This window comes from Dipodomys ordii, unplaced genomic scaffold (assembly GCF_000151885.1).
Source record: "Dipodomys ordii isolate 6190 unplaced genomic scaffold, Dord_2.0 Scaffold43, whole genome shotgun sequence".
Lineage (NCBI taxonomy): Eukaryota > Metazoa > Chordata > Mammalia > Rodentia > Heteromyidae > Dipodomys > Dipodomys ordii.
Window position 1 is genome coordinate 11,931,797 of NW_012267259.1, and position 23,410 is coordinate 11,955,206.

The 23,410-nt window shown below is 40.1% G+C and overlaps 1 protein-coding gene across 1 annotated transcript in view; it reads left to right on the forward strand.

The window, feature by feature from the left end:
- Serpinb13 (serpin peptidase inhibitor, clade B (ovalbumin), member 13) overlaps positions 1-21,428 on the forward strand; it is a 24,464-nt gene extending 3,036 nt beyond the window's left edge. Inside the window, exons 2-8 of the mRNA XM_013018898.1 lie at positions 11,635-11,816; positions 12,300-12,356; positions 16,869-16,997; positions 17,375-17,492; positions 18,800-18,942; positions 19,111-19,266; positions 21,027-21,428. Of these exons, the coding sequence (XP_012874352.1) occupies positions 11,635-11,816; positions 12,300-12,356; positions 16,869-16,997; positions 17,375-17,492; positions 18,800-18,942; positions 19,111-19,266; positions 21,027-21,428 (1,187 nt within the window). The remainder of the gene's footprint in view (positions 1-11,634; positions 11,817-12,299; positions 12,357-16,868; positions 16,998-17,374; positions 17,493-18,799; positions 18,943-19,110; positions 19,267-21,026) is intronic.
- The last annotated feature ends 1,982 nt before the right edge of the window (positions 21,429-23,410 follow it).

The following is a 23,410-nucleotide window of genomic DNA, read 5'->3' on the forward strand; positions in this document are numbered from 1 at the left end:
TTCAATTTCCATTTTTTATTTGATTCTAGGAATTTTGGCTACTTCTTTTAGTTCTTGGATGACCCACTGATTATTCAGAAGTGAATTTCTCAGTCTCCTGATTTTGAATATTTTCTGTATTTTCTCTTATTATTTTACCTTTATTTCATCTGGTGGTCTGATAAAATAAAATAAGTGAATTCCATTTTCTTGTTAAGAATTGCTTTCTGACCTATAACACAATCTACTGTAATAAAAATTCTGTGGGCTTCTGAGAAAAATATGTATTCTTTGGCTGTTGGGCGAAATATTCTGTATGTGAGTTAAATCCATTTGGTCGATTCAGTGAAAACTATAAATCCTTGAAGAAGAAATTGAAAAAGATACCAGGAGATAGACAGCCATTCCATGCTCATGGACTTACAAATTAATATGATGAAAGTGGCTCTGCTGATTGAAACTGTCTCCCCGAATGGAACTCCCATCGCTCAGCAAATACTGAGGATTGGCAAGTGGGGTGGCATTAACTAAAAACCTTCTGTACAACAAAGGAAATAGTTATGAAGCGGAAGAGATAGAATGGAGAAAAATTTTTCCAGGTATACATCTGACAATGGATAATCAAAATATACAAAACCCAAACTCCCAAAGAATGAACAATTCAATTCATAATTGAGACAATGAACTGAATATACAATTGAAGGAAGTTCAAATGACCAAGAAGTACATACCCAAAGTACTCAACATAGCTGACCATATAAGAAATCCAATGTTCCTTTTAATATATCCAACTGCATGACTGGACAAAGGTATTCATGAGATCTGGGAGATTTGTGGCGGAATTGTTCAGGTTAGGTATCTGCAAACATGAATCTGCTAATTTTGGCTTTCGTTTATTGCTGCTTTTCTGGGAACTTTATTTGAGATGTATTTTCAGATATCTATTTATTTGATACCTATTTTTTGGGTGTAGGTGCTTATAGTGGTTAACTCTCCTGTTGTCACTGTATATGAACATGAGAAACATTTTGTCTTACTATTTTATTGTTTTTCCTCATACTGTTTGGGAAAGTTTGATTTTTTTTGTAGCCCTTCCTTTTACATCATCCCATGAATATGATGACTTCACACTACATGTTTCCTTTCTTAGGTTTTTGTTTCTTTTTAGCTTGTCCTGGAGCTAGAACTAAGGGCCTTGGTTCTGTCCCTTACCGTTTTTTTTCTTTTTCTTTCTTGAAGATGGCACTCTACCACTTGGACCCATATTCACTTCCAGCTTTTCTGGCAGTAAATTGGAAATAAGAGTCTCAGACTTTCCTGCCCAAGCAGACTTTGAACCACAATCCTCTTATCTCAGCCTCCTGAGCAGCCAGGGTTACAAGTGTGAGCCACTAGTGCCTTGGCTTTTTACCTAGGTTTTCATAGTGTTCAACTTGTTGTAATATGAAAACCTTGGTTTTGACTGTGAATTTTGTTAAATATTGTTCTACTGGTTTGTATGTTGTTCACAAGAATTCAAATGTCAATCTCATATACTTTATAATGAATGACTTGATCTCTTTCTTATTCTTCTCCTCTTCCTTTTCTCTCTCTTTCTTAGTATATGTTGAAGATTTACTGTCTTAGACTTCATTATGTAGGATCAATTTGCCTAGGTACATTTTCCCAGGTGTGTATATATATATATATATATATATATATTATATACACACATGTACATACACACATATGTATATATACATGGGGAGAGAAAGTATATATCTTCAGTATTATATGGATATAGATGTTTAAACCCGATTCATTCATTTCATTTTGAAATGACTTCTTGAAGGTAAACTTAAGTATTTTTGTTTTGTATTTGTATTTCAGAGACCAATAACATGTCTTTTAGCTTTATGTTTGGTCTCAGTTTCCGTCCTTTCTACTTGATCTTTCAAAAAACACTTTCCTTCATTTTGGTTCCATTCTCTGAGTTATTTCTGTATCTCCTCTCTGTCAACTCTTGGACTTTATCTTGCAGACAAGTTGTTATTTCATATTATTTCTGTGATGATGTTTGTCATTTCTGTAATTTTTCTTTCTTGAATCGAGACAAATATAATTACATAGCTTTGTTTTTATTGTTATTCATATCTATTCTGCAAGTATGTTTAGAACATTCTTCATGTTCACAATTACTTTTCAAATAATGTCTTCTCCATAAGACAGTGTTGTGTTGCCGCCTTTCCCCTCATCGTTGATTTATTGGACAGGATTTTCAGCAGTTGAAATTTTTGATTGCACTATTTTTTCTTTTTCTTTTTTAGATTTGAATAGAACATTTTATAAACAGTCATAGAGGTATAGACAAAACCAAAATCCATATAGACAAAGGCCTCAAATTTATTTAAATTAAGTTAAAAAAACTAATCATACCTGTTCATTTCACCTTTTATTTTTTTTATTTATTTATTTAGCTGGTTGCAGGGCCTAAACTCTGGGCCTGGGCGCTGGCGCTGTGGCTCAAGTAGCACTATTTTCTTCTTATAGCAAAGTTTCATATTTTCAGGTCACCTTTTTCCATGCATACAAAAATGTGTGGAATAATCTTACTAAAAGTGACTTGCAATCTTTTGAAGGTGATTGGGCACCTCCTTCTGCTTTCTTGATTCAAGACTGCCCTCTTCTGTTGATATAGTTGTGTGCAAATTAAAAATAAGGCACTTGGAGGTTGGTTAAGTTCACTCATTGAGTGCTTGCCTACCTATCATGTATGAGGCCCTGGGTTCCAATGTCAGCCCTATGCTCCGGCAAGCAAGCAAACAAGCAAGCAGACCGTCAAGCAAAGCAAACCAATAAGCAAGCAAAGCAAACAAGCAAACAAAAACAGATGGTACCTTACTGCTATGTTTCTTGATCACTCTGTTCAAAGAGATACAAAATTAATTGGTCTGTATAAACTATAGGGCAGTAAGGTCATAGGAATTAGTATTGGTAAAGAGAATGCGGCTTAGTGGTAGAATGCTTGCCTACTAAACATGAAGTTGTGGGTTTGATTCCTCAGTACCACATAAACAGAAAAAGCCGAAGTGGCTCTGTGGCTCAAGTGGTAGAGTGCTAGCCTTGAGCAAAAGAAATTCAGAGACTGAGTCAAGCCCCAGGACTGGAAAAAAACAAAAATAAAACAACCCCCCCCATTGTTTACAAACATAATGCCTAGCTTTTAGAAAGTCCACATGAATAAGCTAAAATGTCATCAAAAGAACTCCCAAAAGCTAGATAAGTATCCTCTACAAAAAGTTATGTTCTGTAGCGACAAGAACCATTTACAAATACAAGGCTTTCTTTAATTGATAGCCCTTTCTTTGAGACTGTCTCGTGACTCATTTGTTTAGTTGTCACATGCCTCTTCTTAATACAATGTGAATTTAATTAGAAAAGGACCTTTTCCATCACATTCTGAACTTCAGTACTTAAGCCAGAATCTGATGTACAGTAGATGCTCAGAAAATTATTTGTTGAGAAATGAATGATTGCCAAAATCCAAACCTTTAAAAACATTTTTATTAACATACAATTTGGATCAAATTCTCCCCTCTATCATTTTCCTCCTCCCTCTCTCCCTGTGTTTGGACAATGCAATAGGCTTTGCTGTTCTGTTTTCATTCATGTATATAAAGCACTTAGGCCCCGTCTCTCCTATCTCCTCCCACCAGTTCTCTCCTCCCAAGAGGACCTCTTTTGCCTTCCTGTCACTCATTTTTTAGTGTATATTAATTGCCCAGAGGGCTTTCGCTGTGGCATTTCACTAGTGCCTATGGGATAGTTTAATCAGACGCATCCCCTCTGCGGCTCTCCCCCCCTGTCCCCGACTCCCCATCATGTCAGCTTTCAGTGAGATTCCTTTTGCCATCTTTCATACCTCCATGCCATTGATATTCATATTATTTACACGCCTTGCATGTCCTGCTCCTTCTCATTCTCAGGTAGTCTCTAATTACAGTCATCTTCTTCCTCTATGTATGCATGCATGTATCTATCTATATATTTTAGGTCTGGATTCCACATATGAGAGAAGCATGTGACTTTCTGAACCTGACTTACATCCCTTAACATGATGCACGTTAGTTCTATACATCTTTCTGCAAATGATGTAATTTAATTCTTCTTTATGGCTGAATAATATTCCTATCTATCTATCTATCTATCTATCTATCTATCTATCTATCTATCTATCTATCTATCTATCTATCTATCTATCTATCTATCTATCTATCTGTCTGTTTGTCTGTCTGTCTGTCTGTCTGTCTGTCTGTCTGTCTGTCTGTCTATCTATCTACCTATCTACCTATCTATCTATCTATCTATCTTTCTATCTACCTTTTCTTTGACCATTAATCAGTAAAGCATCTAGGTTGCTTCTATAGCTTGACTATAGCATGAGTGTGCAGGTGTCTTGATTGTATCCTGACTTTCATTCCTTTGTATATATGCTAAAGTTGGTATCACTGGATCATATGGTAGTTTTGTTCTTAGTTGTTTGTAGCACCTCCATACTACTTTCCATAGTGGTGTTAATTTATTTTCTCACCAATAATTGGCTGGCCTATCCTTTGCCCAAACCAGACTGAGTTAATTATTTAATAATAAGCTTTACTATCTGGTAAACAGGTTTTGGCTGTTCTTCCAGAGTTATGTTAGTTATACTCTTGGGCATTTTATATGTCTTATAAATTTGGAATCACTGGCCACAATTTTGAAAACAATCCTAGGGTGTTGATTCTGATACAGGGGTTCTGGATTCAGGATCTCATGCTTGCTAGAGAGGTGTTCATTCACTGGGACCATGCCTCCAGTCCTTTTTGCTTTTAAGATAAGGGACCAGCCTGAACTGTGGTCATCCTATTTATGTTTTCCACAGTAGCTTGGATGATGGGTAGGATGATGTGTACTAACTCACTGGTTTGTTCTTCGAGATAGGGTCTCACTAGTTCTTATTCAGGCCGGTCATGAGTCACGATCCCATCTCTGCTTCCTAAGTAGGTAGACAGAAGCTACTTTAAAGGATTTGAATAGATTTCCTCAACTCTATGGCTTGAACTCAGAGCCTGGGTGTTGTCCCTTAGATTTTTCACTCAAGGCTAGTACCCTATCACTTGAGCCACAGCTCCACTTCCAGTTTTTGTTGTTGTTTGTTAATTAGATGAAAGTCTCACAGACATTTTTGCCTGGGCTGGCTTTGAATCATGATCTTTAGATCTTAGCCTTTGAATAGCTAGGATTACAGGCATGAGCCACTGGCACTTTGTGTACATAGCTTTTTGATATTCTTTTAAATTGTATATTTAAAAAAATTGAATATAGGGCTGGGATGTAGCTCAGTGGCAAAGCGCTTGCCTAGCAAGTGCAACGTCCTGGGTTCGATCCCCAGTACCAAAAAAGAAAAAAAAAGACAAAAAAATTGAATATATTTTGCCAGTATATTAAAAATATTTTAGTTTTCTATATTGGCTTTGCATTAAAAATCTTGTTTACTTTTTAGTTAGAATATATACCTCAATATCTTTGTGAATGATAATTACGTTTTTTACTTTTGAATAATTTTATCTTTATGATAATCAATTAATTACCTTATTATACTTGCTAGGCTCCCTTGTTGGGTTTTCAATGGAAGCAGTGGTAGTATACATAGGGTATTTTTATGTGTGAAAATAATGTCCTTGTACAAGTAGTATACAGGATGACAGTTCTTTTTAGTTCAGTGTATTGGCCTTAAATTATTTCAAGTAAAACATTAGAATAAGACTTAAAATCATAATCAACATTACATATGTAATTAAAATTATATGCATACAATCTTGTTGTCTAGAAATTCTTAGTCCTGTCTCATTTTACTTTCCTGTTTTTTAAGATATATATATATTTATTATAAAAATGTTGTACAGAGGGGTTACACTTACATGAGTAGGACAATGAGTACATTTCATAACAAGCATTGTTACCTCCTCCTTTGTTTTTCCCCTACCATCACTTCCCTCCCCACTTCCCCAAATCCTCCCACCCCCCACCCTAACATTGTAAAGTGTGTTTTCAGCATAGTGTCCTGTGCATATCATTGTCACAATGGGTCAGCCATCAGCCTGCATCCCCATTCAAGCCTTCCCCAATATCCCTTCCCCTCCTCAAATTACAAAAATGGATATACAAGATGCAGAACAGCGACATCAAACCCAGTGAGAACAGGGGTTATACGGTGGGAGAAAACATTCAAAAGAAAGAAAAGAATCACATAGTGCATTGTAAGTACATTTAAAACACTAGCAAGAAAGAAAAAACACTGTATCCCTGTCTTGGGGTACATTTTGCTTAACATTATCTCATGTGGTCATAGGTACATAGCCTTTGACCTCCTCTGCTTGTCCTAGACATGTACTAGTCATTGCAGACAGATTTATCTGCTCTCCATTTCCACCATGCACTGTCTTCAAAGAGGTGTACAGAATGTTTCTTGCAAACATGTAAAAAAAAGATTTCCCCCACTAGTTAATATATAATAATTACTGATCAATTAATTAATAATCAATTAATATACTCATTCTAAAGATCCCGGATCTAGATCCTAAGAGGATATCTTATCAGCGGCGGTGGTGGAAGGCGGAGTTGTGGAAGGGGACCGGGGACCTGTCAGCCAGCCTCCTTGGGGCTGAGCATTTGCCTTCCTTCACACATCAGCACAGGGACTATCGTCCTTACTATAATTATCTTCTACTATGACAGTTTTGAAATAATAAAAAAGTAGAGACTGCTGAGCTAGTGGGCTAGGGAAAAGCCTAATGACAGGGAGCTGTGAAGACGCAGAAATGAGGTTTAGGGAAGGTAAGAATCCAAGCAGGACGTCTACCAGTGACTCTGGGTGTGCAGCAGGAGGCTCCTGGTCATGAGCAGAGCGAGCTGCTGGGGAGCTGGTGCATGTCGATGGTGATGGTGTGAACCGCACTGGGCAGCGAGGCCGGGTGCAGAGCCCCGGCTGGGCCTTGGAAGATTGGGAAGGGTCAGAGTGGCTCAAGGGGAGACTCCAGAGGGGAGTGCTGGTTGAAGGGAGAGTATCTTGGAAGATGTGAGAGGAGGAGAAGAAGGAATAGGTGTGGGACTCTGCGTCCTGACCCCAACACATGAGCTGCTGTTCCCAGTGCAAACTTGTGGGATGTACCGTAGGGGAGGGGGCAGTCACTCTCATAAGAGCAGCGAGGCCCAGGGTAGACTTAAGAACGCCAAGGCCAGAGGAACAGCTCTGAAATGGGACAGAGGCGGGTGGTGGTGGTGGGGACACAGAGAAAAACATAGAGAACATACACTGGAAGGGATGTTGAAACAAGGAACATCGGTGTCCGCTGAAGGGTATTGCATCTTAAAAAAAAAAAAAAAAACTAGCACATCCATTTCTTTTTTCGTATATGTTTTTATATGTTTTTTGTTGTAGAGATTGTACAGGTACATGAATAAGGTAATGAGTGCATTTCCTATCGAGCATTGCTACCTCCTCCTTTATTTTTCCCCTACCATCCCTTCCCTCCCACCTCCCCAACTCTTCCCCCCCCTACCAAGTTGTGAAGTTCCTTTTCAACATAGTGTCTTGTACATCTCATCATTACAATGGGTCAACCTGTATCCTTATTTAAGCATTTTGTTATTTCCCTTCCCCTCCCCAAATTAGAAAAATGTATATACAAGATGCAGGACACGGGACTCAAATACAGTGAAAATAGGGGTTACACCATGGGGGAGGAACATACAAAGAAACAAAAAAAAATCGCACAGTACATTATAAGTACATTAAAAACAACAGCAAGAAAGATAAAACCACTTGTGTCCCTGTCTTGGGGTTGATTTTGCTTAGCATCATCTTATATGGTCATATATATGGTCTTATATGGTCATACATAGCTTTGGACCTTTTCTGCTTAGCACATCCATTTCACAGACATCTAGGTCCAGCTCTGTAATACCTCATTGATAATGCTTTTGAAAGCCTACTCAGTTTGCATATTTTCAGTGACATTTAAAAAAGAATGCAAATAATGGTAATTAAATACTCCTTTGAATTTTCTTAAAGAGCTGTATTAAAAATAAATATTAAAAAAATCTATAAATCAAATTGCAAGTGTGCAGACAGGTGCATACCGGGGCCAAGGCTGTGAGTGGAAGGCGGATGTGCTGGAGTAGAGGGGAGCCCTTCATGGAGTTGCTGCTTAGCAACAGTGACTCATCTCCACACCCTTGTTGAAGGCTGAAGCTGAGACTAGTCCACTTTCTTTGATGAACTAGTAGAGGCAGGAGGAATGGTTGGAGGGTTGGCAGGAAAGACTGGATTTTGGAGGTATAATGTCCTATTAAGTATTTATTGCCCCTTTGGTAGTGTCATTTGCCTGACATCAGGGAGGTTGTTGGGTGTTTAGAAATTAATGGTGCTTGGCACAGTGTCTGGTAGACTCTACAGTGTTTAGTGAATGAAGTAAAATGAGAGATTTCTCAGTTAATGGACAAAATACTTGAGAACAAGAGTGTTTTTAAGCCATATAAACCAACAAAAATAGACTTTTTTTTTTTTGGTCCCGGGACTTGAACTCTGGGGCTGGGAGCTGTCCTTTAGTTCTTCAACTCAAGGCTAGCATTCTACCACTTGAGCCACAGCGCCACTTCTGATTTTCTGGTGGTATATTGGAAATGAGAGTCTCAGGGACTTTCCTGCCCAGGCTGGCTTTGAACTGCGATCCTCAGATCTCAGCCTCCTGAGTAGCTAGAATTACAGGCATGAGTCACAGAGGCTGGTTTAGACAGATTTTTTTTTAAAAGAAAGAGTGGGTTTGTGTTGTCTATTATGTGCATGTGGATGTGTGTGTGTGTGTGTGTGTGTGTGTGTGTGCTGTTGGTGAAGCTGCATGACCAATCCCTTTTCCAGTTATATTTTCTAGTAAGGTCAGTTCTTTTATTTTAAATTTTGTTATTTGCTTTTGGAACCACAATGTAATAGACGGCCCAATACAATTTATTATCAAATGTGGCTTGTCAGGTCACAGCACTACCACAGCACAGTAGTGGTAAAATTTGCATTTCTCTGATGTCTTCATCTGATTGTAAAAGCCTGTGGTTCCCACCCCAACTGCACATCTTGTGTCTCTCAGGGAAAGATATCTGATATCTGGTCCTTAGTCCATAGATGCTGACTCTCTTTGCCTGGAGTAGGAATTGGGACTAAGTTTTTTTTTTTAATCATTTCCCTCTAATGTGCTTTCAAGATGCAAAATCATTGTTCTAGAAAGGATTTAAAAAATATTGTAAAGGGGCTGGGAAGGTGGCTCAGTGTAGAGCGCTTGCCTTGAATGCCTGAGGCCCTGGGTTCGATTCCTCAGCACCACATAAGCAAAAAGAAAAAAGCCGGAAGTGGGGCTGTGGCTCAAGTAGTAGAGCTCTAGCCTTGAGCTAAAGAGCTGAGGGACAGCACCCAGGCCCAGAGTTCAGGCCCCATGACCAGACCCCTCCAAAAAATATTGTCAAGGTGATGTGCAGAGGGTTACAGTAACATAAGTCAGGTATTGAGTACATTTCTTTTTGAACAGTGTCACTTCTTTCTTTATTTTCTGCCAGGTTTTTCCCTCCCAATATCACTCCCCCACAAGTTGCACAGTTCATTTTTAATGTAGTGTCTAGTGACTATCACTGTTGAATGAGTTCCCTTTGTCCCCTCATTTCTGTGCTTCCCCTTCCCCTCTTCAAATCAGATAAACTTAAGTACAAGACAAAAGATACAGAAATGAAAAACAGGGACAAAAGGGGAAAAACAGAAACAAACTCAACTAAACAAAAAGTAAAATAAAAATGCTACCTTTCCATAAGAAATGGAGCTCCATTTTGATGAGCATAATTTTATATGATCATAAGCACATAGCTATTAAGCCCTTGTGATCCTCTCCTAAGAATATCTTTTCTTTGGTCTCACTGTGAATGTTTAGAGTCCTTAAACAGGATTTTTCCCCTGGATGATTCTCAATATCATTGGAGATGAAGGAAGTTACTCTCATGCCCCAGCCCCTCTGACTGGTCATAATTCATTATACTTTGTCACTTCATCATTTTAATTCCTTCTATAGTCTTATTTTGTGCTTCTACTTCTAGTATTTACATTGGTTAATTTGGGTGTCTTAAATGTTCAGGTTCCAAAAAAGCATCTCTCATTGCTTTTTGGAGATGTTGGAATTCCAACTTGTTTCCCCTCTGCTGAAGTGCATACTTATTTGAGCAGTAATTAAAACATACTTGTTGACAACTTCAAGTATATCATTTATAGCTATAAGGAATATATAAAGAATGAAGCCCTCAGTTTTGACATAAAGTTTGGATGCCATTTTTATTAGGGAACTTATCATTGAGAAACCAAAGGTTGTTTCACTGGAAATACAAACTGTAATGACTAGGGAGAGGCAGGGAGAGAGAGCTAGAGCTATAAATTAAGGACTTCAGAAACTCATTTTGCATAGGTCCTTGTTCAGCAGCCTTTGTGTCTCCAAGAGCAGGGTAAGTTTTTTCTCTCCAGCTTAAGACTTTTGTATTGTGTGCACATGCATGTGTGTTGATTTGAAATAAATATTTTTATTGTGCATAGACATTCTTTGAGTTGGCTTTATTTAACTAAATACTTACAAGGCTATGGTGCTGGATCTTCTTTGTTTTATTTGACTGAAAGTTGATTTGTTTGTGATTAAAGCTTCCGAGAACCTCTGTAAGGGAACTGACTGGAAATGGAAGCTGGGTTAGCAGTGGGGTTTCCTTAGGGGGTTAACCTCAAAGACATCCAGAGTACATGGGCTTTCAATAACTTTATTCTACACTCATTTTAATTTTCCTTCAGGAGTCTTTTTAAAAGCCTTTATTAAATAGTTACAAAGCAGGTAGTGAAGAAACCAAACAGCATGCTCATGTTGTTATTTTGGTAATATGAGCTGCTCTTATAATTTGTAAAACCAGAACAACCCGGAAAAGTACCAAGAGCAAATCCTTGTACATTGTCTAATGACCTAGGCCTATTTACAATAATAATCCCTTTCTTTTTAGGGAAAAATTCAGCCCAGAATCATGTTTTCAAGGGGTGAATGGTTGGGGCTTAAGAGAATGAGTCTGTGCTGCCACTTTCTGGCTTGGGTTTTGGGTCATCTGATAAACAGGAAGCATCAGATAAAGGTGTGAGCGCTTTCTTATTGTTAGCCTGGATTGGGGACACTGCTTAGACTTGGGGCTAGCGGGGGGGGGGGGCGGGGGGGGCCTTCCCAACTCCAGGTTGTCACAGGCCGAGCAGCTGCTGAAGCCAGATCTCAGTAGAATGCAGGGTTGCCTGTCGGAAGCTTATCTCCACGAGGTCGGCGTGTTCAGACAGAGAACAGGAGAGAGAAAACCATTAAGGAATTAACCCTGCTCCCTAGGGAAACGAGGCCAGCGAGCTGCAGGAGGAAGCCAGGGGAGCCAGGGGACTTCATCCCGCTTGAGGAGGGGGCCGAGGTGGACACAGGACTCTTGCACTGGGGGCGTAATCACCCTCTTCTGGACCCAGGGAGGAGAGATCCTGAGACTCAGAGAAATGAACCCCAAATCTTCAGTGTTAACTTGCTATTGTTGCGGTTCCAGGTCTGCTCCAAGTCGTCATGGCTCCTTTCAGTGCAGCCTCCACTCAATTCGGCTTTGCTCTTTTCAAAGAGCTCAAGGAAATACAAGACGGCAACATCTTCTTTTCCCCACTGGGCATCTCAACCGCCATTGGCATGATTCTCTTAGGGACCCAGGGAGCCTCCGCCTCTCAGTTACAGAAGGTGGGCTCGCCTCCCTGGCTTTGCGTGCAGGGTCTGGGTTCTGGGCGGGCGCTGACGTGTCCCACATTCCCTGGAAAAGATGCTCATCTCACCCCATACACCAGGAAACAGACCGCGAGACATGGAGTGCCTTCAGGAGAGTCTCATTCCTTCCCCCAAACATCATCACACATGTCCCTCGATGCTTGGGACGCCTTTGAGTCGGCGCTGAGTGAGTAGTGGCCTTGTTCAAAGCCACGACTCTCCTAATTAAAGTCAGGACATGAAAGACAAAAAGGACTGGGAGGAGCAGCTCAGTGTAAAGCACACATCAAAGATGAACACAGAGACAGCTCCAGGGAGGAGATGCATGGGCAACTCACATCCTCTGGGGACTTTGAAAGGAGAGAGAGAGCTCTGAGATGTCTAGTCCGCTCGCCCTTTCCCCTGATAGGCTCTGTGATGTTTGCCCTTCTCTGATCTGCCATATTTTCTCTCTACCAGGTGTTTTACTCTGAAAAAGACACAGAAAGCCTTATGGCAATGACTGAAGACAAAGAGGTGGGAATATATATATTTTACAACCTTTTTGTATGTTTGCTTTTAAGGTTGGTTCATGGAGACAAAGGATAGGCGAAGTCACAAAAGAGTAACACATTGACTTATTGATACCTGTGACCAGCTTACCAATATTATAAGTCAGGATCAACTTATCAAGTAACGCTTATGAATAAGCAATAACACTCATGTGGCTCATAAAGTTGCTGAATGGACTAGCCCACTTTCTGTTGCTATACAAACACACTGTTGTCTGGGTACTTTATAAAAGGAAGAGGCTCTTCAGCTCAACGTGTTGGAGACTGCACATCCATGATTGGATGGTCTTCTGTGTTCGGTTTCTAGTACAGTACGTTGCACTGTACCTTTGTGGATAAGGGGAAGGAGAGCTTGCCACATACCGAAGGAGCACAAGCTCAGGGCTGTCCTTGCTCGAGGACAACCCAGTCATGCAAGAACGAGCACACTTTGTGAGGTAGTGTTAGTCTTTGCTGAGGACAGTATCTCTGGGGATCTAGCCACAGGTCCCTCAAGGATCTCTTTCTCTGCCTCTTATTATCACGGAACCGGGCAACCAAAGCCTTTAGAAAATGATCTCTGGGAGACAAACCACTTTCAACTCAGAGTGCAAGGATTATACAGTAGTAATAGATATTTACAGGTGAAGAGGAGACTACCACCTTAATGGATCATAACTACTATAAGGACTAGTAGATGGAAACATTCTTACCACAGAGTAGAGGGGCTTTGGAATTTGAGCTCTGAGTTCAAGCATTGACTCAGTAACACTAGGGCTAGGCTCCCTTGGACAAGTTACTACCATCCTTGAGGCTCAGTAATGTGTCTAGTAGGAATCTGGAACACACAGGTGATAGAGTGGTGATGATCGCCGTTGGTGATTTATCAGTAAATTTCATCCATGCTTGGTCCCTTCTGTTGCTACTTTATTTTAAAAACATTGCACAGGACAATTGGTCTTCTGGTTCTCTTCCAGCTCTAGTGCTTTTGTGTAGCTTGGTTATTCTTGCCAAATGGGAGCAGGGGAGTAAGCCCATTGGGTCCTGGCTGATAGATGGTCAGAATTTCCAGGAAGGGCGCAATTGCTCATTGCTCTGACGGTTGTCATCATCCAGTTCAGTGCCCTCATAAGGGCACAGTTCAAACCACCCAGAAATGTGAGCTGTTCATTTCATAATCACCAAAGGCTGGGTTTTCTGGGTGGCTAAGCTGCTTCTGTGGAGAGTCAGGTTATGTTCTAGGCTTTGCTCAATAGAGCTCAACAGAATTGGCTGGGCATTGTTTCCAGGATGCTTTCCATCCCGTGTGGTAGTTCATGCAGAACCTTCATGCAGGTTCGCCAAGGGCACATTCTCATGCTCCTCTCAGGATGGAGCCTTGCTGACTGGGTGGGGCACACCCTCTACAATCCTGGGAAGCAGCTCTGTCCCTTCCCTGGTGTTTTGTGGGAGCTGCAGTTACAAGGAATGGTAGCCATTCTAGGGGCCACCAAACTCTTAACCTTAACCTCACAATGCTATCTAATAGGGAGGAGCTCTCATTTATACATTTATCAAAAGGCATTTGCATTTCTTTTCTGGTTAATTTGATAATTTGGGAAAGGTGGCTTAAAGCATCTGCTCCTAGCACCTTGCTAGTGTCACTTACTGAGAGTTTCTTTTTCTTTTTTTCTTTCTTTTTGGTTAGTTGTAGGCCTTGAGCTCTGGTCCTGGGTGCTGTCTCTGAGCTCTTCAGCTCAAGGCTAGCACTCCATCACTTGAGCCATAGCGCCATTTCCAGTTTTCTGGTGGTTCATTGGAGAGAAGAGTCTCACGGACTTTCCTGCCTGGGCTGGCATTGAACTGCGACGATCAGATCTCAGCCTCCTGAGTAGCTAAGATTACAGATGTGAGCCACCCGTGCCTGGCACTGAGAGTTTCTTGCATGAAGATTTACACATAGCTGCTGTTGTTAGGTCATGCTTGCCTCTGCTTGTCTGAATGAATGTTAAACTGTATACTGAATTAGAATCAGATACTTTTCTCAACCCTTTGAAGACAACATTCCATCCTTTATTTCTAATATTACTGTCACTAAGTTGATTTAATTGGCATCCTTCATAGGTAATTTATCTCAGCTCTTTTATTAAAAAATTACTACAATGTGTCTAGGCAGGTATTTCCTTTATTATTTATCATAACTTTGATTTACTTCATGTTCTGAATATGAAAATATATACCTTTCTTTAATTCATTCTCAAATGCTTCATTTTTGAGGGAGGAGGTAGGTACTGGAGTATGAACTAAAGGCTTTCCACTGGCTGGGCAAGTATTCTGCCATTATAGCCAGGCTTCCAGACTGTTTGCTGCTTTATTTATTTTCAGGGAGGGATTTTTTTTGGGGGGGGAAGCTTTGGATCATGATTCTCCTACCCATGCCTCTCTTGCAGCTGGGATTACAGCTGTGGACCATCATATCTGGCTTGCTTGTTGAGAAAGGGGCTTTGTAACTTTTTGTTTGGACTGGTCTTGAACTGCAATCCTACTCTTCATTCCTATAGGAGCTGGGATTACAGCATTATACCTAGCCTTACTTAAATCTTTAATAATTCATTTCCCTCATTTTCTACTTTCTTGGTTTTGGGAAAAATACTAGAATTTTATTCTATTGCCCATATATATATATATATATATATATATATATATAATATTCTCTCTCTCTCTCTCTCTCTCTCTCTCTCTATGTAGTCCCTACTTTTTGTTTTTGTGTTGAGTTTTGAGACAATTGTTTAGCTCAAGCTTTAGTTTACTTAGTAGTATCTGTCAGGCAGTTTAACCCTTTATTCAGGTATTTTTGTTTCCTTGAGAGAATTCTCCATGCAACCTAGTCTGTCTGAATTTCTGTAACATTGGCTGCCCTTGAACTTTTCTTCCCCTTGCCTCAGTTTCTTGACTAGAGGCTAGGACTAGAAGCATATTTCACCATGCTTACCTCCATGTATGGAGATTTCATATTTAATGCATATTGAGCAATATCTATTTCTAGAAATTTTATCTCATTGTTAAACCAATCTAAACACAGAATAGTTACTTGTTCCTTAAATATACTTTCTCTTTCAAAGGGGTTAACTTTCTCACTATAATTTATTTCTCAAGTTGATAGTGATAGCATCAACTTCTAAATTCCTTGTGGCATTTTTATGAATTTTCTTTTTTTTTTTACTGACTTTTGATTTGGAACCTGTTTGTTCATGATTTATAATTTTAGAATATGAGCTCATTTTTGACTCATACTCTGAAGTGAAGCCTGTGATAGAATCCTTTTTCTAATGAATATATATATACATATGTGTGTGTGTGTGTGTGTGTGTGTGTGTGTGTGTGTGTATTTTTTGTGGAGTAAGGTCTTTGGGTATTACTAACTCAGGACCAATTTAAGTCATTTTCTTCACTTAGGTTTCCCAGGATATAGAGGTAACAAAGTCAAACACAAAACCTGTTTGACAGCAGGCCTCTCTTTCCTTCCTTCCCCCTATTATCAGGTCAACTCAGTTACAACTGGTTTCTAGGAGAAATATGCTTACATCAACCCCTCCTCGCCCAAAGGCTCCAATACCTTGACCTGCTCATAGCACACCCCAGTCATTATAGGTAGTCAAAAATAATGATTGTCAGCTACTTAAGGCTTAGTAATAGGAAGCAGTTGAAGGTCAAATTCAACCTCAGAGGCTTTTGCTACATTTTCAATTTGAATGTTTTTAAAGAATGTTTATTACTTATTCACAAAGATTAACTTGTCTACTAGTTGTCAGATACTGTTAGGCATTGGGGAACCAGAAAGGAAATAAAATGACAAAGCAAAGAAAGAAATGAACAATGGTACATGTAGAGGAAGATATTCATTCCATTCTCCAGGAACAGGTTGTTCACTGCAGATCTATAAATTCTCTCTCCTGTCTCCACTGTGAGTTGAAACAGACAGACACCATGCAACAGTCAGTGGGAGAATGACCCCCTCAGGGTCAGCTGGCTTTGCCATAGAGAGCTCTCTAGAACTCCACCAGAAACCTCATAGACTCTACAGGATATCCATAAAAGTATGATTCTCTTCACCTGCCTAGGATCAGGGAGAAATCTTATTTTAGTCCAATGTCTAGCTCTATCAAGTAGCTACACAATTCATCAAGGAACACTATTTTATCAGTGATCTACAACATAAAGGTGTAAACTTTATATATGATAAGAGATTACCTAGAGATTATGTATGAATCATACTGGACAGTTGAATTTATGACCAAAAGTACAGCCTAAATTAGAAAAATTGTGGTGCTGGGTTAGTGGCAAGCCTTCCTGTGGAGTGAAATTAGATGTGACTTGATTATGATTTGTATAGAAGTCAAAAAATAGTCCTGAATATGCCAGAAAAAAAACACATGCTCTACCTTCAAGGGTGTCAAACTCATGAAAAAAAATAGGCTTTCTTTTGCCAATAGAACTCAATGAGTTTTTGTGTTTGAAGACTGAGAAGACAGAAGAGATACACCAACAATTCCAAAAGCTTTTGACTGAAATGAGGAAACTCACGAATGATTATGAACTGAACATAAGCAACAGGCTGTTTGGAGAACAAACCTACCTCTTCCTTCAAGTAAGTGACTGTGTTTATAGCACCTTGACTGGTAGCCACAAATGGTCAAATGTCACTGTTAGCACCCGAGATACTGGGGACAATCTGCCTAGGTTGTCTGCCTGGATCCATTTAAATCATGGTGGTCTCTATGGTCTGCTGTCCAGACATTTAGCTGCTTTTGAGTGCTGGGAATTTTGTACCTGGTCTATTTTGCCTCAGTCTCTTTACACTTATATAAAAATGTGCAGAGGGGTGATCTAAATCATCATCCTAGGGCTTTGAACATTTGTTCTTGTGTTAGTTGTCCTAACAAACAGAGACATTTATTTGGAGATGTTGACAATTGGTAAATTGACTTTCAACTTCTTTCTATTTCTTCCCTATTTCTCCTATAGAAATACTTAGATTATGTTGAAAAATATTACCATGCATCCCTGGAACCTGTTGATTTTGTAAACGCACCAGATGAATGTCGAAAGAAAATTAATTCCTGGGTTGCAAGCCAAACAAATGGTAGAGTATGGATAGTTTCTTCACCATTAAAAAACAAAACCAAAACCAAAAACAAACCAACTACCAGAAAACACTTCTTGCCCACCGGCTTTGAGTGAGATCTGTGGGCTTGCAGGGCACCAGGGAGACATGTGTGGGGAGGGGACTGGAGATGAATTCTGCAGAGCTGAAAAGGAAAGGGTGGGCAGAGGGGAGGGGGAGGACACTGCCAATGTGGAGAGACTCAAGGGGAAGCAGCCATGGGGGAGCAGTGGAGAATTATTTGTGCATGACCGTAAGTCACATGCCTTTAGGACTCCTGAAAATGCGACCACGCTTGCCTTAGGCTTATGATCTTTTTCTTAATCGGAGGTGTGGTTTTGTTTCTTTGTTCCTTTTCTTTCCCCATGAGTCTGAGTGCCTTAATCATCATTATAGAGAATTTCATGTCTTTTTGATAAGTGAGAAATAGATCCTTCAAAGACCGTCCAAGCTTATCTTTGCTACCTGTGGCTGAGGTTACTTGGTCTTGTCTCCATTTGAGCATCATGCAGGGCAGGTAAAATTTTCAGACCATCCAGCAGAGAATTCGATGTATCTCTCACCCTGCCCTTTTGTCTTATCCCTTTGTATGAGCCAAACATAAAATCTTGGAGAGTAATGTTAATATAGATATATACTTTAATGTGCAATAAAAGGCACTATTTGGAGTGCTCAGTTGCCTTTTTATTTCAGTTATTAAGAAGCTCATGATGATTACAGAGTGCATGTCTCATCTTGCTTCATCTAAATAGAGAAAATACAGAAAATAAGAGTCTATCCAGAGGTAGTCGTAACAGTATGATCTAGAGTTTAGTGTGGGAGGAACCTAAACCCAGAGCCTAAAATATCAAGTCCTTATGCAATAGAATCAGCAGCATCTGAATCTCAGGTAGGGCCTACATCATGTAGGTTCATGTAATAATTAACAATGGGTACTGGTGGTATGCTGGGTAGAGTTCTGAGGTTTTGTATCTATTAAATCATTCCCTCCTTCAATGACCCTACGATGGAGATTTGATGCTGACATTAAGCTCAGAGAGCTTCATAACTTGCCTAGGGTTTCTCTGCACATTTCTCTGCATTCTCATGAGGCAATGTGAACTCAGAGCCTGGACAAGCAGCCACTAACCCAGTGTATCCCCTAGGAATGAAGAGATAATGGGAGAGTGAGACCTCTACACTCTCTCTTCAAGTGAACCCTTTGTTGGAAAGGCCTGTAGGTTAATATCAGTCCTGTTAATATCAGTTTCTGCTGCACATTAACAGACTTTTCTGTTTGTTTGCAGAAAAAATCAGTGACCTCTTTCCAGAAGGCTCCCTTAACAGCTCAACCAAGCTGGTGTTGATAAACACTGTCTATTTTAAAGGGCAGTGGGACAGGGAGTTTAAGAAAGAAAATACCAAGGAGGAAGAATTTTGGGTGACTAAGGTATGGGGCTTCATTTATTCAGTGTGCTGTTAGACAGCGAGTGTTCATTCTGTGACCCTAATCCTTAGCAGTATTTTAGGTCGAACTGATCCTTTCAGTGAGCAGCTTGGTAGCTGGTGCTCTCGCTCTTACGTCTTTGACATCGGATGCTCTGTTGGTTTGTTACAGAGCACAAGTAAACCTGTGCAGATGATGGCACAGAGGCAAAAGCTCAGCTTCGCCTCCCTGGAGGACCTGCAGGCCAAGATCGTGGGGATTCCATACAAGAACAATGACCTCAGCCTGTTCGTGTTTCTGCCCAATGACATAGATGGTCTGGAGAAGGTAAACAAAACACCCCCTGGTCTATTTCCTTAGACTTCTCATCATTTCCAAGGCTTTTCCGGAAAGCCACTGAGTGAGCCTGCTCATGACGTCTGGGTAGATACTGGTGCCCAGCATATCACGTAGAAAGTGTACCTCATCCTGCAGCCGTAGATGCATACCTAATGAGGAATGTTGATCAGTAGTAACCTGATTAAGATGAACCACTTTGCAAATACTTGGGGATGAGCTGAAGTGAACATTGAAGGTTAATGTGGGAGTTCCGAAGATTCTCTCACATTCGAAGAACGTGGTTAGTACGTATAGACTCTCCTTTCCTGGGAAACTATTATAGAAGCACCGATAGAGCCAATTTTGCTGCTATTCAGCAGGCCCTTGGAGCTTTGACTTTTTTCCTTGGACCCTTAGTATAGAATTCATTGACTTAGACCCACCCACTTTATAATTTTACATTTTGTATTCTGGAAGTCAGGAAGAGTTTGGTTCAAATTCTTGTTCTTTTAAATTCTTTATCATGAAACCTCTTAACTTCCTTAAATCTCAGTATTTTCCCATCTGTTAATTGGGCTCCATGGTGCTCCATGGGTTGTGTTGTGTGGTTAGCAAAACATAGCCTGGAATGTGCACAGAACATAGAATGCACTCCACACATTATAGCCCTTGGCTGGGAAGCTTCTCTAGTGGCATTATAAATTGGAAAAATCTTCAGAACAAATGGCAATATATATGAGAGTTTTAAGAGTATTTATACTCTTAAGTCAAAAGATTCAAGTGTAGTAATTACTCTTAGGAAGTAATTCAAAGATAAAAATTGCCTCTGAGTCAAAATCAGTAATTTCAGCATCAAATACATTAGGACACCCAGTTTGAAATTTCCAAAGTGCTGCTTTTGTGTCTTCTTGATCTATCAGAATTTACCACAATGCCTGATACATGCTACACATTTGAAAAGTGAATGGATAGATGAATGTTGGCCAGAATTTATCAACTGATAGAAGGAATGTTAACGAAAGCAGTTTGGAGACATTTGGGGGAGATATGCAATAATGTGGAAAACTGAATTTTATAAAAGGGTGTTCCTGGTGGCTGCAATTATATATAAATACATACTATATCAAGTGCATGTGTTATATTACATATCACCATGTGTATGGATATACATACATTTATACATGTATACCACATGGAACACATGTGCATTCATAACAGCTGTACATCTATTACATGCATTCATGTAACACATATTCATATACAGTATGTATATCAGTACCTTTACATATATGATTCACTTTGTATTCATATATATATATATATATATACACACACACACACACACACAATCACAAATACTAGAGGTGGATAATAAGATAAGAAACGACATTTTAAAGATAGTATGGTGATGCATGTGCATAGTCCCAGCACTCAGGAGGCTGAAGCAGAAAAGTTGCAAGTTCAGAGCCAGCCTGGGCTATCAATGAGACCTGTGTCACAAATAAAATCAGAAACCCAAACTTTACCAAAACCCAAATGACAGTTTTCAATCTTTAAGAATGTAGCAGGTTTTCATGACTGCACAGATAGAGAGATGGAATCATGAAATGGAGAAACGTTAAGACAATTTAGCCTTCTACATACAGAGACACACGGTGGAGTGCATGTCGGAGACACATCCTTTCTCATGGATACAAATCGGGGTTAGCCTTTCTGAAATGTTTAACTGATAACCGCGCTGATCTGGCTTCCAACCCTATCGTAAACAGATCATAGACAAACTGAATCCTGAGAAGGTGGTGGAGTGGACCAGCCCTGGGCGCATGGAGGAGAGGATGGTGGACCTCCGCCTGCCCCGGCTGGCGGTGACCTATGCCTATGACCTGGAGCCGGTGCTGCGCGCGCTGGGGATGTGCGCAGCCTTCAGCGAGCACGCCGACTACTCGGGGATGTCCGCGCGCTCCGGGCTCCGCGCGCAGCACCTGCTGCACAGGTCCGAGCTGCTGCTGAGTGAGGATGGCGCACAGGCGGCAGCCGCCACGGGTGTGGACTTCGCCCTGTTCTCAGCCCCCGGCCAGGAAAACGTCCACTGCAACCATCCCTTCATGTTCTTCATCAAGCACGCCAAATCCGACAGCGTCCTCTTCTTTGGAAGGTTTTCTTCTCCTTGAGGAGCGCCTCTGAATTTTGTCCTACATCTTGCCTTCGGCTTTAGGATTAAATCTGTGATCGAAGGGCTGTAGCCAGGTTTATTGATTAATGATCTTGTCCCTTCCTTTGAAAACAAAGCAGGGTTGCATACGTTTTGTGTGTCCTCTGGGGAGCAAGGCCCCTCTGGGGGAATGCATTCCTTGGGATTCTGAACACTCCTTTTGGTTCCAATGTTTTGACCTCATACTCCATTTGCATGTTTCTTTTTTCTTTCCCAGAGGATATTTTGATAATCTGTGCCTAGGAAAGGTAATTTAGAAATATTAGCAAACTAAAAAATAAGATTCAAGAAGCCAGATAGAATTTTCTTTCTTTAAAAATTAAATTGTTATTATAAAGGTGGTGTACAGAGGGGTTACAGTTACGAAGTCAGGTAATGCGTACATTTCTTTTTGGACAATGTCACCCCTTTCCTCACTCTCACCCAATTTTTTCCTCCTCATCCCACCCACAAGTTGTATAGTTAATGTAAAACATAGTGTCTAGTGGGTAGCACTGCTGCATTTGTTCACTCTTTCAGAGTTTTCTTAATCTCCCATTCTAAGCGCTTTAGAAGCTTATCTTTGTGGCTCTCTGGGTAATTACTGGGATTTTAACTCAGGGCTTTTGCGTTCTCAGTCTGCCATTTGAGCCATGTCTCCAGACCATGTTTTTGCTGGCTGAAAGGAGATAGAGTTTAGTAGACATTTCTTCCCCAGATGGCTTTGGACAGTAATTCTCCCTGTCTCAGCTTCCTAAGTAGCTAGGATTATAAGAGTGAGCTACTGGTTCACTTAACAGCCTAACTATCCTATCCTAAACATTTTGATGTTAGAAATATCTGTGATTATTGAGAAGATAAATGTAGGTGATCAAAATTCCTACTTTTTTACTCTTTGGAAAGTAAATGTTTAGAACAACTTTTAGAAGAATAAATGTTTTCTTTCTTTATTCCCATTTATGTTTTCTGCTATGTTTATGTAAAATGATGTTTTGGAAAAATCTCAGAGTCAATTGCTAGTGTTCTTGATTGTGAACTTTCTAATCAGTTTTTTTTTTTCTGGTCCTGGCCTACACACTGTGCCTGAGCTCTTTGTGCTCAACGCTAGCACTCTACCATGTGAGACACAGCTCTACTGCCTTTTTCTGAGTAGCTCATTAGAGATAAAAGGCTCATAGACTTTCTTGCTTAGGCTGGCTTTGAATTCTAATCCTCAGATCTCAGCCTTCTGAGTAGACAGAATTATAGGCGTGAGCCACCAGGGCTCAGCCTGACTTAGTTTTAAAGTTTTTTTTTAAGCTATAATTTATCAACCATGACATCCATGCATTCATTGTAACTTGCAATTCATTGAGTTTTGGCAAATCTCTGGAGGCTGTCCATTGATCACCACACCCCGGTTGTAGATCATGTGTACTGCCCTAAGAAGTTTCTTCAAGCCTGTCATCATCTCCACTCTTAAGCAATCAGATGTTTTTCCGTCTTTATGAGTTTTCCTTTTCTGCATCTCATATGAATGGAATACTACAAAATGCATAGTATTTTGTGACTGCCTTCTTTCACTTAGGATAATGTTTTTGAAGTTCATCCTTTTGTGGTATGCATTGATTCTTAATTCCTTTTTATTGCTGAACAGTATTCCATTTCATAGAAACAACATTTTTCTTTATCCATTCACCAGAAGATTGGTTCCGCTTTTTGGCTGTTATGAATAATGCTGCTGTGCACACTTGGATAATGTGCTTGGTACATTCCTAGGAGTAGAACGGCTAGGTTATATAGCAAGCTGTTTAGCTTGTGCTTGTTTCATTTCACATTGCTGCAAGCAAAGCGGAAATTGTCCGGTCTTTACAGAAAACATGAATATTGCATCTTCACATGTAGTTATAGTCATTCTAGTGTTTACGAAGGAGTGGTTTTGATTTGCCTTTCTCTGATGAGTAATTAAGTTTAGGCAGCTTT